Source organism: Naegleria lovaniensis (assembly GCF_003324165.1).
Source record: "Naegleria lovaniensis strain ATCC 30569 chromosome Unknown tig031, whole genome shotgun sequence".
NCBI classification, from domain to species: Eukaryota; Heterolobosea; class Eutetramitea; order Acrasida; family Naegleriidae; genus Naegleria; species Naegleria lovaniensis.
In genome coordinates, this window is record NW_025407853.1 from 344,665 (window position 1) to 358,682 (window position 14,018).

Below are 14,018 nucleotides of genomic sequence, written 5' to 3' on the forward strand. Positions count from 1 at the left end.
ATAAATTATTCATGATTCAAAAACTCAAATATTTACATGTCACAATCGATCTTGGTGATGACGTAAGGAGGAAATGGGTGGTAAGGTAATTTGATGTGCTGCAATGTCTTCTGTTTCACTCATATTCCTAGAGGTTGAAGGAGTGGTATTCGAGGATGATGAAGCTCCTATTAATTCATTATTAAGCAATTCAGAAGCTCTACGATTCAAAGGAATAATGGGTGGATTAAAATGCAGAAAGGTATCCGAGAGTGACTTTCTAGGTTGATTCATGACGGAAGTTTGAAATGGAGCATAATGTTGGGTTGTTTGATTGAGTGAAGATTGAGAAGAGTGTTGTATTGAATGTACAGGTGTATGTTGAAAGTGATGTGAGCTAGGAGAAGAAATTTCATACTGTCGTTGTTGTGAATGCAAACGAGAAGAAGCAATACGTTTGTCAACATAATGACTTGAATGAGGATAAGGACGTTGAATAAACGAAGAGGAAGATCCCTTTGAAACTTCACCATCTTGATAATAAGCGTGTTGTTGCTGATGAGGTTCCAAATGTTCATGTGGATGATAATGTTGAGGATGATAATAATGGTGAGTGTGTTGCTGACGGTGCTGTTGAGGGTGATGATGAATTTCATAGCGTGGGTATGATAAATCTGATCGTTCTTGATCTAGTACTATTCGTTGTTGTTGTTGTTGATGATGAGAAGGTACATTCAAAGATTGATGCATTGCATGTTGAGTACTATCCATAAATGTATGACTAGGATCAATCCTTTGACGCACCTTCATTGGATTAGATTCTCCAGAACTCGATGCAGAATCTGTTTGTGCTGAACCAATGGACGGCTTTCGAAAAGCTGTTGAAGACGAGAATTGCATGTCACTACTGGTCACCAACTTCTTTCGTTTTGGAGAGTCTTGGTCTTCGGCTGAAATCGGGGTTGATGCATCCTCCGAGTGATGATCTGCTCCTCCAGTCGTAGTAGCTGAGGAAGAAGCCGACGATTTACTGTGCTTTCTTTTGGCGAGTGAAGAACTGGTCGATGTTGAAGTGAGTTGTTTCGTTGGCACGTAGGGCCATTTCATGTTAAATTCTTCATAAAATCTGTTAGTTACATGTTGTGAAACGAGAATATGTACATGTAGTAGCGGAGATGCATGTGTGTCAGAGATGTGGTGTGGAATGGTTGTTGTTGTTGAACATGCATGATGGAAGTTTAGATGTTGGTCAACGTCATGCATGTGCAAGGTCATGTCATTACATGTCAAATAAAGGTAAATGCAAAAGTAACAACATAGTCTCGAAAAACCAACGTGCTTGTCAGTCGTGTCATGATACTTACCTCCTTTTAAGAGTGCTCACAGAAACTCCTAATAACTTGGCAGCTACCGTTTGAGAAACATGAAAATACTTCTCCATGTCTTGTCGAGAGATTTCTCTCTTTTTAGGACCCTTCTTTTTGTGAGGTGGTTTTTTCACAGGAGTGGTTGCATGTTCAACACCTTCATCCTCCGCTGCAATGGATTCAACAATGGAGGACCGTCTTGAGAGGCGATCTCGTTCGCTTGTGGTTTCATCTTCATGGGAGTGCTGATCGGTGGTTTCTTCATGTGCATGTAGATGAGCATGTTGGTGAGGAGTTTCATTGGCAGTAGATGACTCAACAACATGCATGATATTAGCTTCACTCCTTGTTGGCACTGGTGTTGTTGTATAAAGTTTCTCCTCGGAAGCACTTTTGGGTTTACTTAATTTGGAGTTAATAAACCTATCTTGCAGCAATGTTGGGTCAACTGTAGCATTATCTGCGATAGTAGAAGGAGATGTCATGTCCCCACCACCACCAATTCCACTGACCACAGTGGGATTCTGAAAAGATGTCTTGTTGTAGGGTTGTCCGTGTCGTCTAGGTGAATCATTGAATGATGAAGGTAGTAATGGAGGATGAGTGATTGTATTAGTGGTGGTGGTGATAGTGGTCGCGGGCGAGGCAGGTGAAGCAGTAGATGTCATGTACGAGGTTGAGACATCGTTTGTACTAGTTGAAGAATGCATGAACTGTTTTTTTGTTGTACTTGATGAAGACAAGAAATAATCATGGCCGGTGTCCATGGTAGATGCCATTGGTTGCTGTTTCAATGCATGTGATAATGTGGTTGTGGACATATTAGAGCTGATCGTTTTGGATGAATTTGGATTTGCCCTCAAATTGTTCATTATGTTATCTGCGTTGGGTATTAAAGTGGAGGATTCTTGCTTTGTCGTTATCATACATGTCGAGTGGTGATCTGAAAGTATGGATTCTTGTTCAATGTGATCGAGATGACGTGCAACCACATGATGTTGTTGGTAAGGAAACTCTGAGACGGTTGTAGTAGTGCCACTTCCCTCGCGTGGAGGACTAGTTCTCAGTGTGTTTGCCATACTATGAATGGTCGAATTCGAGCAATGATTCATCGGTGAATGGTTCTCATCTACTGCATGATGCATCTGAGATGCGGAAACAGTTCGAATTGCATGCATTACATTCAACGATCGTGGAGTTGGAGTCGTTGACCAATCGTTTTGGTTTTGCAGAGAGGGCGATGACGAGCAAGATGCAGCAAGAGGTGGTGAGGAGTCTGCTGCGCCACTCGTTGTACTGTTCAATGGCATATAATTTGCACTTGTTGTTGTAGAATGGAACTGTTTTCTCGGTGACGACGAAGGTGTTGTTGGATGGGTGCCAGAGCTAGAACTGTTTTGACTACCAACACTGTTTGTTGTGAACATGTTGTTCAGGGATGGAGAGGCAGATGCAGATTGGAGAGTTGTGGTCGTCGCTGTTGTTTTGCTCGTGGCCTTGTAAGATTTCAAAAAGGAGGGGTTAGGATCGTCAAGTAGCATGAACGTATTAGTAGTTGGAGTGGATTTTGTTTTTTCTTGGCTTGAGCGTGTTGAATCAGCAGTTACCGTGGAGGTATCCATCGCACTGTCCATCTCTGAATTAATAAAAATTTGTGCTGAGCATGAAGAAGGAACGGAGAAAGGCATATTGGAACTAGGCACAGTGGTAACCGGATTTAGCGAACACATATTTGGGGCTTTGTAACGGTTATCATCATTGGGAACAACAACATCATCATGGAGTGATGATAATGCTGGCAGGAGAGTTGGATTTGGTGATAATTGGTTGGCTTGCTGTTGGGAAAAAGAGGATGCTTTTGTCGACCTATTTGATGAGGAGAAGGTTTTGTTGTGTAGTAGTACTTCATCATCATGGTTTTGGACTACAAGAGCTCGAGTCAATGAAAGGGGAGGTAGAACTTCTGTATCCTTATTCTTCTTCTCTTCCTCATCATCACGATTGAATGCTTCCGTAAAGTTTGATGAAGTCTTTAGCGTGGGTTCAAGTTGAGTATTTCTATGGTGGACGCTTGCGTTGTTTGTTTCAAATAAGGAGCTTTTAGAAGTTAATTCAGAGGTGTTTTGGGAAGGTAGCTTGGACGGTGTTTCTGTTGCTATCGTTACCGATAATGATGAAAAAGAGGATGGGGATGCATGTACATGGGCAGATGATAAAGTATCGGTGATTTCCAATTCTTTGTCTTGTGGTTGATGATGACCAATAGCAACACAATTTTCAAACGAGTAGGGTCCACAAGTTGGAGAAGATGTTAGAATTTGGAAATGTTGAGATTGGGATTGATTAATAGTCGTAGCAGAAAATTTCTGATTTTCTTTCGTCGTGTTGTTGTTTTCAATACTATGATTCTTCATTAATACTCGATAAAAGGCTTTGATGACTCTATGAAACGCATAAGTATAACTGTTGCAGTATCTGAAGAAACACTGGATTTTAATCGCATGCAATTATGACAACTGCACTTGGTCAGATTGTATCTAGAGAAGAGGTGAACAGTGCAAGAGGTGTTTCGTTCGTTCTAGTGTGTGTATGATGGTGTTAGCGAGTTGCAAGAAGAATCACACTTGTCGAATGTAGAATAATCTTCCAACGACAATATAAACGGGAGAGATAAATCCAGGCACGAGGAGGTTTGTGTATGTGGGTGCTGTTGTGTTTGAAGTTAGGTATTTCTTTGAGTTTGTTTCGCAAAGAAAATACACGGACCACACAATAATAGAAATTGAAGTTGTTGTTGTATCAATCGAAAAATTGAATCAAAAGGCTGCAAGTGACAACTCACTCTTTTGTGAAATCACCAATGACGGCTGTTACTTGTTATTGTTTTTTAAAAACAATTTGTTAATTCACCACCAAGAGAAGATGCAAGGTTATGAAGCAACGGAGGGCATTGGACGATGAAGGAGGCTCTCACTCTTTTTAGGTTGTGAGTGGATTGAACAATGGTTGACTTTGAGATTTTGATTATTTAAAAAAATGTCGCTTTGTCCTTTCATGCATTTTGGACGTGACGCCATTGTATTGTGATTTTCCAAAAAGTGCGAAAAAAAATCGAGTAAAATCGAAAACGACTTGCTCAAATTCGGTCAACCCTCATTTTTTGGACGTTTCTTCCCGAAAACGATTTTGCTTGATGTTGACGAGATACGATGTTGATGCTATTCGTGCAAAGTCGAAAAAATCGATTACGATCGACCTGAATCGATTACCTCAACACGATTCATTTCTCAACGTCGATGTTTTTCGTCCAAAATCGAAAAAATCAATTATGATCGACCTGAATCGATTTTCTTGATCGTCAGAGTTGAAAAAATCGATCATGAAGAACCTTTAATCAAATAAACTCTGATAATTTGCTTCTATTTGATTTTTCTCCTCTTCCTCTTTTTGTCTAATCTTCTCTTTCTTTACCTCAATCAATTTTGCAACTTCATTCACCAATTTGGTCAAAGGTTTTACATACTGTTCCTCTTGTTTAGCAATATCTTCTTCTTGTTTTTTAAATCTCTCAAGCAACTCCTCCTTTTCTTTCTGAATTTTCAATAATTGATCTGCAATAACTTTTGAATTATTTTCTTCCATGTCTTTCATAGTTTTTAAAAACTTTGTCGAATTTTGCATATCCTTATCATTAGTATCACAGTCTTGTTTAGCGTTAATAAAAATTTGCTTCTTTAACTGATCCAATTTGAAAATCTGGAATTCTAAAACAGGTGATTTGAACGTAGTAACTTGTGGTGTTGACTCAGGTTTTGGATCAAGATCAAACATATCATGCAAATCCATGCCACATATATCAAGCTCAGGAGCCATTGAAGGTGTATCCTTGGTCTTTGACTCGTCCAATTCTTTCTTAATGACCAATGATTTTTCTTGAATAGAAGCAAGAGCTTTTTTGAATACAGGAGAGACGCTTTTGTCTGTATCACCTTTTCTTGTACGCTTTTTCGCATTGTCTCTCAATTTATCTTGCGCTTCTTTATACATAACTTCCTGCAAATCGTTGCCATTATCATCAATCCAATCCAAATCATCTTTCTCATCATCCCGATCTGAATGTTCTGATTCGCTGTCACTACTGTCACCTTGAATTTGTGAAGCCAATGATTGTTTTTTGTTGGAGTGAGCAGAAATCTCTTTTTCAATCTCGTTAACAATCCATTTCTTGTTTTCTTGAATGAAAGTATCAAAAAAATCTTTCACACGTTTGTCATCTTTTGGGGCGTTGCATGTTGCTGGTAAACCATCTTTGTATTTTCTTGAACCTTTAGCAGTAGGAAATGTGAAATTTGTATTTTTTTTTGTTTCTAATTGGAGCTTCTTGAAAACTTTGCTTGCTGCTTTTGAATTTGTCATTCCATGAGAATAGAGCTCATTTGAACAAATAGGTAATGTGGTTGCGAGTATTTCGCAAAAACGATCAAACGTGTTCCACTTTGTTTTGTCTTTGCCCATTTTTTTTCAGTGAGAAAACCGTTGTTATTGTTTTTTGACGTTGACACAATCGCACAAATCAATGTCGTTCAATTCAACATTTTCGATATGAGAACATTAAACAATTCAACATAATCGAGCAGAATTGATTTTCTCAACAATTTCTTATCAATTTTGCTCGAAAAAATCGATTTCCACATGGTAAAAGCAACTCAACATCGATTCACAAACGATGAAAGACGAGTTTTCAAACAAAAGACAGGTGTTTCAAATATCTCAAAAACTAAGACCATATATCCAAGGTCAAAAATTAGCCCCAGAACAAATTGAGTTCATTAAATTGGTGTGTGGAAAGTATGGAGAGTGTGTTTTGGCAAAGCCCATACTCTCCTGACTTCAATCCCATTGAATTGCTTTTCGGATGGATGAAAACACAGTTGAAAAACTATGAACATTCGGTTGACTCTCTCGAAGAGATAATGGAGCAGGTGTTTGATCAAGTTACACCCAAGTTAATCAAATCGTTTGTTCATCATTGCAAGGAAATCTGGCATGATGAGACAAAAACTTAATAAATTTCGAGTTTGATCGAAATCGATTTTGAAGGATTTCGATGTTAATCAACATCAAGTCAAAACGACAACGCATCAATGTCGCTCATTTCGATCTCGAAAAAAATCGCGAAAAAATCGTCGATTTTTTATTCGCACTTTTTCGAAAATCACGCGTTAGAAATTTTTATGCCTCTCTTGGAATGAAAGAGAAGGTTGATGTATCCAACAACACGTGCACGCTCCATCTCCACTCCATCTCCAGTGGCATTCAATTTCATGACATTTAATACATATTCAAGTGTAAAACTTGGACATTAACAATTTGGTCACGCTCTCATAATCGGTCACGCCGGGCTTGGTTTTGGAAAGGGCAAGGGATAATCAGAAACAGCGTGCACGAACAAGCGCTTTTTTATTGTCCATTTTAAATGTGCTTTATTGGTGACGACTCCATAACAACGGGCAAAAGAAACAAACTTGGGCAGACCATGGATCCACTACTACTACAAGTCATTCGGTTACGAGGTATAATATTACAATCATTAAGGTGTGCTTTCATGACACAATGTAACTGAATTTCAAAAAGGATAGACACGCAATCCGTTCTTCTATCCAATGACTGTACGTCTTGGGTTGTACTGTAAACACATGAAGCTTGTGTTCTTTAAACCACACTGGAGGCATCTGCACAGAGATTGTAAGGAAGAGAGATCTTGCGTTGTGCTTAAATTTTCAAGAGAGAAAAATGCCTCAAACAAAAGTACCAACCGAAACGGTTTCATCATCAAGTAAAGAGAATAAGGTAAAGGCCAGTAAAGGAGCTGATGCAGGAAAGAAGGGAGGAGCAATGTTGTCAAAGGAGGACAAGAAGAAGGGAGAGCCAACTCCGAAAAAAAAGAGAGTTGAGAACGACACGAAAGTAGTTCAGGTTAAAACCAAGCCTTCTCCTTCGGAAGTGGCCTCCAATGAACATGATCAACCGAAGGCCAAAAACAACAGTGAATTGGAATCAAAGAATGTACATTCTGTAAATGTAGAGACTAATGTAAATAGTAATAATAACAATGCAAACAGCACGGAAGAGAAAAACGAAGATGAAACAGACATCAAAGTCATTGTTCGTGCCCGTCCGCTCAATCAGCGCGAGTTATCTCTCAAAAGTTCTTCATGTCTGACTTTGTCTGAAACCGAAAGAAAAATCACAATGATAAGGAAAGACAAGGAAAATAAGACCTTCTACTTTGACAATGTATTCGGAGAAAACTCGACACAAAAACAAATTTATGAAGCAAGTGGAGCTAAAGTGTTGGAAAGGTTCATTCTTGGATACAATGTGAGTACTTTTTTAATGGTCATGATCCTTACAAGCATAGTTTAGGCTTGCATTTTCGCATACGGACAAACATCTTCTGGAAAAACTTACACAATGGAAGGAATTAAAGGGAATGAGCAACAAGAAGGTATAATGACTCGATTTGTTAGAGATTTATTTCAATACGTAACAAAGCAGGAGAAAAAAATTGACATTACCATTAAGGCGTCCTACTGTGAAATTTACAACGAAGGAATTAACGATTTATTATCAAATGGAATGGGTAAACACAAATACGAAATTAGGGAGGATAAAATTAAGGGAACCTACATTACAAATATCATCGAAAGGCCAATAGAAAGTGAAAAGGAATTGAATGAAATTCTAGAAGAGGGGTCCAAGCACAGAACTGTTGCCGAGACAAAAATGAATGAAATGTCTTCTAGGTCGCATGCAATTCTAACGATTCACATGGAACAAATTGATAAGGGTGACGAAGAAGGGTTCAGTTTAAGAACAAATAAGGTAAGATCAATTTTGAGTGCTTTAGCAATTCAAATGACATGTACAGATATCTTTGGTGGATCTGGCCGGAAGTGAACGAGCGAGTTCAACGGAGGCAACAGGTAAGTTATTTTGACACAGACAACCTGGCAACCAACAGTTTCCATTGTTCTCGTACTTGTCAAAAAGGTGATCGATTGAAAGAAGGTGCCAAAATCAATCTGTCTCTTTCCAATCTTGGTAATGTCATTAATGCGCTTGTGAAAGGAACATCATTTGTTCCATACAGAAGCTCATGTTTAACCCGATTATTGAAAGACTCGCTTGGGGGAAATTCATACACCCTAATGATTTCATGCATTTCTCCTGCTGAAGTCAATGCAGAGGAATCATTGAGCACACTGTACTTTGCTGACAGAGCAAAACAAATCAAGAACCGTTTGAAAATATCAAGAGGAGATCCTCGCTTGGAGAAAATTAATGAGCTACTTGAAAACGAGAAGAGGTTAAAGGCAAGAATTGAGGAGCTGGAGAAGAAAGTTGCCTACTGTGAAAAGCATCACGGTACGGAAGAGAAAAAGAAAGGATGTTGCACAATCATGTAATCTTGAGTATTTAAAAGTTGAATCAACAATAATTTTACCCTTGTTTATGAATCAAGAGTTCAAAGATGTGACAAAACACAGTGCCCATAAGAAGAATCTTGTAACAACACTTGTTGAGCTAGACAAGAGTTGCCAAAATACTTCCTTGAGTTTTTTCTTCATACTTCATTTGCATCTCATTCAAATATTTCAACACGGCAGGTTTGATTTTAGGTCCATTCTCATCGGAGTGATTACCAGCACCATATATAATGGTGAGTTCATTCTTTTGATCTTGTTTCAATTGTTCAATTCTCTCTTTCAAGAATTTCATTGCAAAATCCACATATTGACCGTGCAAATCAATTTCATCTTGGCTTTTATCCTTATTTAAATGATCGAACATGGTTTGAGCACTCTCGTTTTGGTATTGTTTCATTAATTCTTGAGCACGTTTACCTTCTTCACTCAATTGTGAAGCGAGTGCTTTCTCACCTCTCTCAAACGCTTTCGATGCTTCCTCAAAACATTTCGACATGAGATCGGATTGTTCCTTAATCTTCTTTTCCAATTCTTTAAATAATTTCATGGACTCGGTTAAGTGTTCAACAAATTCATCGTGTTCAGACTCGTATTTCCATCCATACTTGTTCAACTCGTCCATGAGTCGTTGATAAGTCTTTTGAAGATTGAATGAGGATGGAGTGGAACCACTGATTTTCACCAATTTAGAGGTTTCATCTCGATCTGAAATGTCAATTCTTGAATTGGTTTCACTCATGATTTGTTTGATGACTGAACCTGATGGACCAATAATATATTTCACAATCTTGGAAGGTTTTAAAATAAAGGATCCATTCGATTCATCTAAATTGCTTTGAAATTGTGTGGTGTCTTCCTTGTTGTTGGATGTTCGAGTGGATTCCATTTCAGTTGAGACGATTGTTTCTTGCTGAGAAGATGACTCGAATTGTTCAATAGTAGTGGAAACTTCATTGTCTTCATTTTGATTGTTGACAGATGCTTCACTGTTTTCCGACTGATTTTGATTTTCACTAACAACAGCCACTCTTTCAACAACAATTTCCTCCTTGACGCTTTCACTTGTCACTGGAACGCTGGCTACTGGGTTGATTTCAGTTTTATTGACCACTGGACATGATGTTTGTGAGCCAGAAGATGCACTGGATGTTATTGCCGATTTTGAAGATGATGAACATGTCCTTGACTTGCCAGATAACTGTTGCAAAATCACGGGAAGGAATGAAAGAAAAACGATCAACACAATGGCCAACATTTTTTTTGATGATGCAATGAAATGCATGACAGGTTCTTATTTGAGAGGGTCGTTTTAACAAAATAAATCATGCATTTCACATAATAAGGATAATGTCCGTGTGTGTGTGTTTAGGGTGGATATGCAAGATGATAGCCATAATGAAAATTTGTACCACATGATTTAACACCAATGATATTTATGCGTGGAATTGGTATTGAGAAGGTGAATACTTCAACAGATCAAATTCAATTCAGAAATTATTTGTGAATCCACATTCGTGAATCAAAAAACACATTTCTAAAAACACAATTCTGTAAATTCATCAAATGAGTCCAATGAGATGAATTTATTGGAAGAACCTAAAGTGTTTTCTTCCAGTAATACCCAGCAAGTGGGCAGCTTCTGCTGTTGAAACAACTGGTGAGGGAGATGTTAAATTCACTCTTGAATGAGATCTAAGATTATTTGGTCCTTCCAAATTCGTGTTGGGTTGTGACGAACGACGAGAAATTTCTTGTGGTTGTGTTTCAACATGTGAATCAATGTCTAAATCACCGTGTAAAAGTCTTCGTCGATCACCAAAGTCATCACCTTGACTGTCGTCATGACGATCTAACGAGCTAACAATTGTAGCTTTCTTCTTATTAAGGTCATACTTTTTGTAAAGTTTCCAACTAAACCAAGAAACTGCAAAGACAACAAGAGCAATACCTCCAATAACACTGAAAACCATTGCAATACCTGTAAAAACGTGAAACATATTAAGAAAATAAAAATTCATAAACTCCATGACCTACCTCCCAGTACAACAAGTAAAAGTAAGAACCCAGTCCAAGAACCAGGTGATTCAAAAACAAACACATTCGAAGTCTCGTTGCAAAATGCCTTTCTTCTGAGAATGTCAGCACAACTCATATTGGGATTGGCTTGTAAACTAAGAACTGTATTTCCAGCAGAGTAAGGATAGCCAGGTATAAAAATATTTTCTGACCATTGAAATTGGTTGAAATAAAAGCAAACAGGAGTGAGAGTATAGAGCTTGGTAAAATCTGAAGTAGGTATTCCTTCTTTCTCACTCGTGTTCGAAACAAAAAATTCTAAACTTCCTAGGAAAATATATTTCAGAATGCTCTCAGAATCTATATCGGTGACTTGATTCATGACCGTTTGTACGTGATGATCGCTTGAGGCCAAAAGAGCTGGTGATGGTGATTTCTTTTTGTCTTCTTTTTGTCGAATGACGTCTTGTAGTGAAACAATGTCAGTGAGTAGGACCTTTCCAAATCTCCATTCAGTATGATGATGACGATGTTCTGCTAAATGTCCACTTGGGTATAATAAATAATCGATTACAAGATTTGATTGATTGATAACATTCAATGAAGCAAAGCTAGAAATTTGAAGGTGAGAACCATCAATTCCAGAAGATGTTTCTTGTGGTATTGGGCACGATTCAAAATGCCAATGTGCTGTTGATTTTCTCTTACTATTTCGAATGTACAATCGTTGAAAGTAGTGTCCATATGTGAGATTTAGTCCTGAAAAGTCGCCAATACTCTCACCATCTTCCCAAGCATCATTTACTTTCTGCGTGATGGACGTATCTGCATTATTTGATGATGTTGACGTTATGGAGACAAGAGGATGGATTTGTTTGTGAATAAATGATAAGGTATTGGAGGAAGATGAAAATTTCAGAGAAAGCGGAGAATGAAAAGAAAAGGCGTATCGCAGCGAAAGAAAGGATACTATTGCAAATAAGCCTAGTAATAGTAGAAGAGATGTTGTGATGATGTATAATGAAGAGTTGCAAAGTGATTTTCTCTGTTGCGGAGGTAATAAAAAAGGTTGTTGTTGTGTTGGCGTATGAAAATCTTGATGATTATCATGATGATGTTTAAATTTTCGGATATTTTCATTGTCGTCCGATTTTGAACAATGAATTGATTCATCATTGTTACAATCGTTGTCATCATTGGTCCATAGCATTTTTGTAATATATGGCACACTACTAGTATTTCCAACTATAATTCCACAAGTTGAAGATTGTAAATTACAACAAGATTTTTAAAATACAAATATTTCCACCGTTCTCTTCCTTGACCCGATGGGACCTTGATGATGATGACGATGAATTCAACGTTGAATGGATTTTGCCTCAAAAGGCTTGTTGCGATTTTTTTTCAAATTCAAAAAAATCTTTGCTGAACTAGAAATTGAGTGTTCATTCCGCAGTCTCATTTGGAGACTCCAATAACAAAATCTCATCTTGTTGTACTCAACTAAATCAAGAGACGTACCTCACAATGATCGAAAAAGTAACGGTTTTTTATGAAATTTAATAAATTAAAAAAAAATGCCTCGAAAAAAGTCTGTGGTGCCTTCGGATCCCATGCTCGTGGATAGTGCTCCTTCATCATCAACGGTTGGGGCCGCTTCGGAAGGAATGACATTGTTGGAGAGTGCTCGGAGAGGGGATGTAGCCCTTGTTAAAAAGTTGATAGAATCTGGTTTGGATGTAAACTTGGCTGATGACAGATTTGTATATGTATGTTCGTTTGGATTGCGTTGCTGTAGCGGTCAATGATTATTTTCTATTCATCCAAAAAATATGAAATTTTGGAATTTATTTGAATTTTCTACAATATTTGATTTTTATACTTGTTATTTGATTTCGACCTTTTGATTAAATTTTCAAAAATTAGTATGGAATGACACCATTGATGTGGGCTTGTGACAGCGGTCATGTACCTGTTGTCAACTATTTACTTAGTGTTCCTGGAATTAATATCAATCAGCTCGATGGTATTGTAAGTTTCATGTTGCTCATCATGCCATTTTTGTAAACGACGACCTCTAAATCAATCAGACTGGAAGAACAGCCCTTCATTATGCTGCGATTAGAAACTATAAAGAAATTTGTGAAATTTTAATTAAGGCCAACATTGAAACATCGACCAAGACTATTCTGAACCACACTGCAGAAGATATGGCCTATCTAAGAGGTCAGCACGAGTCTCTTGTAGTCCTCAAATAATTATCATATATGGTCTATTTTCTTCATCATACTATTATTAACTTCTAATTATTGAAATACATTTATTTACATGTACACAAGAGCGTAATCATTTCTTCTCTAAATTTGCACTCGATTCCTCCTCTTCCTCTTCAATGGGCTCTATTCTGCAATGACATGCAGGACAAGTCAACCCTTCAACTACATTTCCTTCATAATCTTTGATGTGTTGAGTTTTGTGACAGTTCGGGCATTCATAGCTCACCAAATCTCCAACTACTGAATGTTCAATGGAATCGACAGACTTTACGAACACATCTCTCACAAAATCTTTCAGTGTAAGATCAGACATTTTTTTGTTGTGTGATTGAAGCTTGAGGTTCAAAAAAAACGAATTTCCAAAAATGTACATAATTTATTTTACTGCTCTATTTGTAAAAGAGTCAACAGTTATTTACGTGTAGTTATTTACATGTTACCTCTTCTCATCAGGTAGCACGACTTCAATCTTGTCTTTCACTGCATGTTCTGCAGTTTCTAAAAGTTCATTCAAAGTATGAGAGGGTGGTGAAAGGCTTTCATCGGAATTGTTCAAATTATTGCTGGGTGGGTGTGAGGAAATATCTTCATCGGAATGAGGTACATGATGGAGTTGTAGAACATGTTCATACGGTTTTGAAGGCGATGGTATATCCAATGATTCTTCATGTTGATGGCGATTTGTAGAGCCATGTAACAATGCCGTGTTGGTTGCGGCATTGACAGCCTCATGTGGGTGCTGCAGAGACATTTTTTAAGAGCTTTAAATGGAGATCATAAAGAGGGACACAAGAATCAATTCTACTTTTAATTTCGAAAAAACTCAAATGACAACACAATGAACGCAAATTTATTACTGGCTTTGCAGAGAGCGATCATCCAGCATTCCA

General features: G+C 37.8%; 8 protein-coding genes across 8 annotated transcripts; 2 read left to right on the plus strand and 6 right to left on the minus strand.

Moving 5' to 3' along the window:
* Positions 1-39: 39 nt before the first annotated feature.
* On the minus strand, positions 40-3,760 carry C9374_007989 (uncharacterized protein; the record flags this gene model as incomplete). Its single annotated transcript, XM_044698014.1, has 2 exons — positions 40-1,105; positions 1,344-3,760. The coding sequence occupies 2 exons, from the start codon at positions 3,758-3,760 to the stop codon at positions 40-42; spliced, it is 3,483 nt and encodes a 1,160-aa protein (XP_044546103.1).
* A 976-nt stretch (positions 3,761-4,736) lies between these two features.
* On the minus strand, positions 4,737-5,861 carry C9374_007990 (uncharacterized protein; the record flags this gene model as incomplete). The annotated part of the gene is made up of 1 exon (XM_044698016.1): positions 4,737-5,861. The coding sequence occupies one exon, from the start codon at positions 5,859-5,861 to the stop codon at positions 4,737-4,739; it is 1,125 nt and encodes a 374-aa protein (XP_044546104.1).
* Positions 5,862-7,139: 1,278 nt separating this feature from the next.
* C9374_007991 (uncharacterized protein) lies at positions 7,140-8,815 on the plus strand (the record flags this gene model as incomplete). The annotated part of the gene is made up of 4 exons (XM_044698017.1): positions 7,140-7,727; positions 7,773-8,231; positions 8,278-8,332; positions 8,400-8,815. 4 exons carry the CDS (start codon positions 7,140-7,142, stop codon positions 8,813-8,815), a joined length of 1,518 nt encoding a protein of 505 aa, XP_044546105.1.
* A 118-nt stretch (positions 8,816-8,933) lies between these two features.
* Positions 8,934-10,091, minus strand: C9374_007992 (uncharacterized protein; the record flags this gene model as incomplete). Its single annotated transcript, XM_044698018.1, has 1 exon — positions 8,934-10,091. The coding sequence occupies one exon, from the start codon at positions 10,089-10,091 to the stop codon at positions 8,934-8,936; it is 1,158 nt and encodes a 385-aa protein (XP_044546106.1).
* Positions 10,092-10,419: 328 nt separating this feature from the next.
* C9374_007993 (uncharacterized protein) lies at positions 10,420-12,062 on the minus strand (the record flags this gene model as incomplete). Its single annotated transcript, XM_044698019.1, has 2 exons — positions 10,420-10,814; positions 10,871-12,062. 2 exons carry the CDS (start codon positions 12,060-12,062, stop codon positions 10,420-10,422), a joined length of 1,587 nt encoding a protein of 528 aa, XP_044546107.1.
* A 367-nt stretch (positions 12,063-12,429) lies between these two features.
* C9374_007994 (uncharacterized protein) lies at positions 12,430-13,110 on the plus strand (the record flags this gene model as incomplete). Its single annotated transcript, XM_044698020.1, has 3 exons — positions 12,430-12,621; positions 12,779-12,883; positions 12,943-13,110. 3 exons carry the CDS (start codon positions 12,430-12,432, stop codon positions 13,108-13,110), a joined length of 465 nt encoding a protein of 154 aa, XP_044546108.1.
* An 88-nt stretch (positions 13,111-13,198) lies between these two features.
* On the minus strand, positions 13,199-13,441 carry C9374_007995 (uncharacterized protein; the record flags this gene model as incomplete). Its single annotated transcript, XM_044698021.1, has 1 exon — positions 13,199-13,441. The coding sequence occupies one exon, from the start codon at positions 13,439-13,441 to the stop codon at positions 13,199-13,201; it is 243 nt and encodes an 80-aa protein (XP_044546109.1).
* A 123-nt stretch (positions 13,442-13,564) lies between these two features.
* Positions 13,565-13,879, minus strand: C9374_007996 (uncharacterized protein; the record flags this gene model as incomplete). The annotated part of the gene is made up of 1 exon (XM_044698022.1): positions 13,565-13,879. One exon carries the CDS (start codon positions 13,877-13,879, stop codon positions 13,565-13,567), a length of 315 nt encoding a protein of 104 aa, XP_044546110.1.
* Positions 13,880-14,018: the final 139 nt, after the last annotated feature.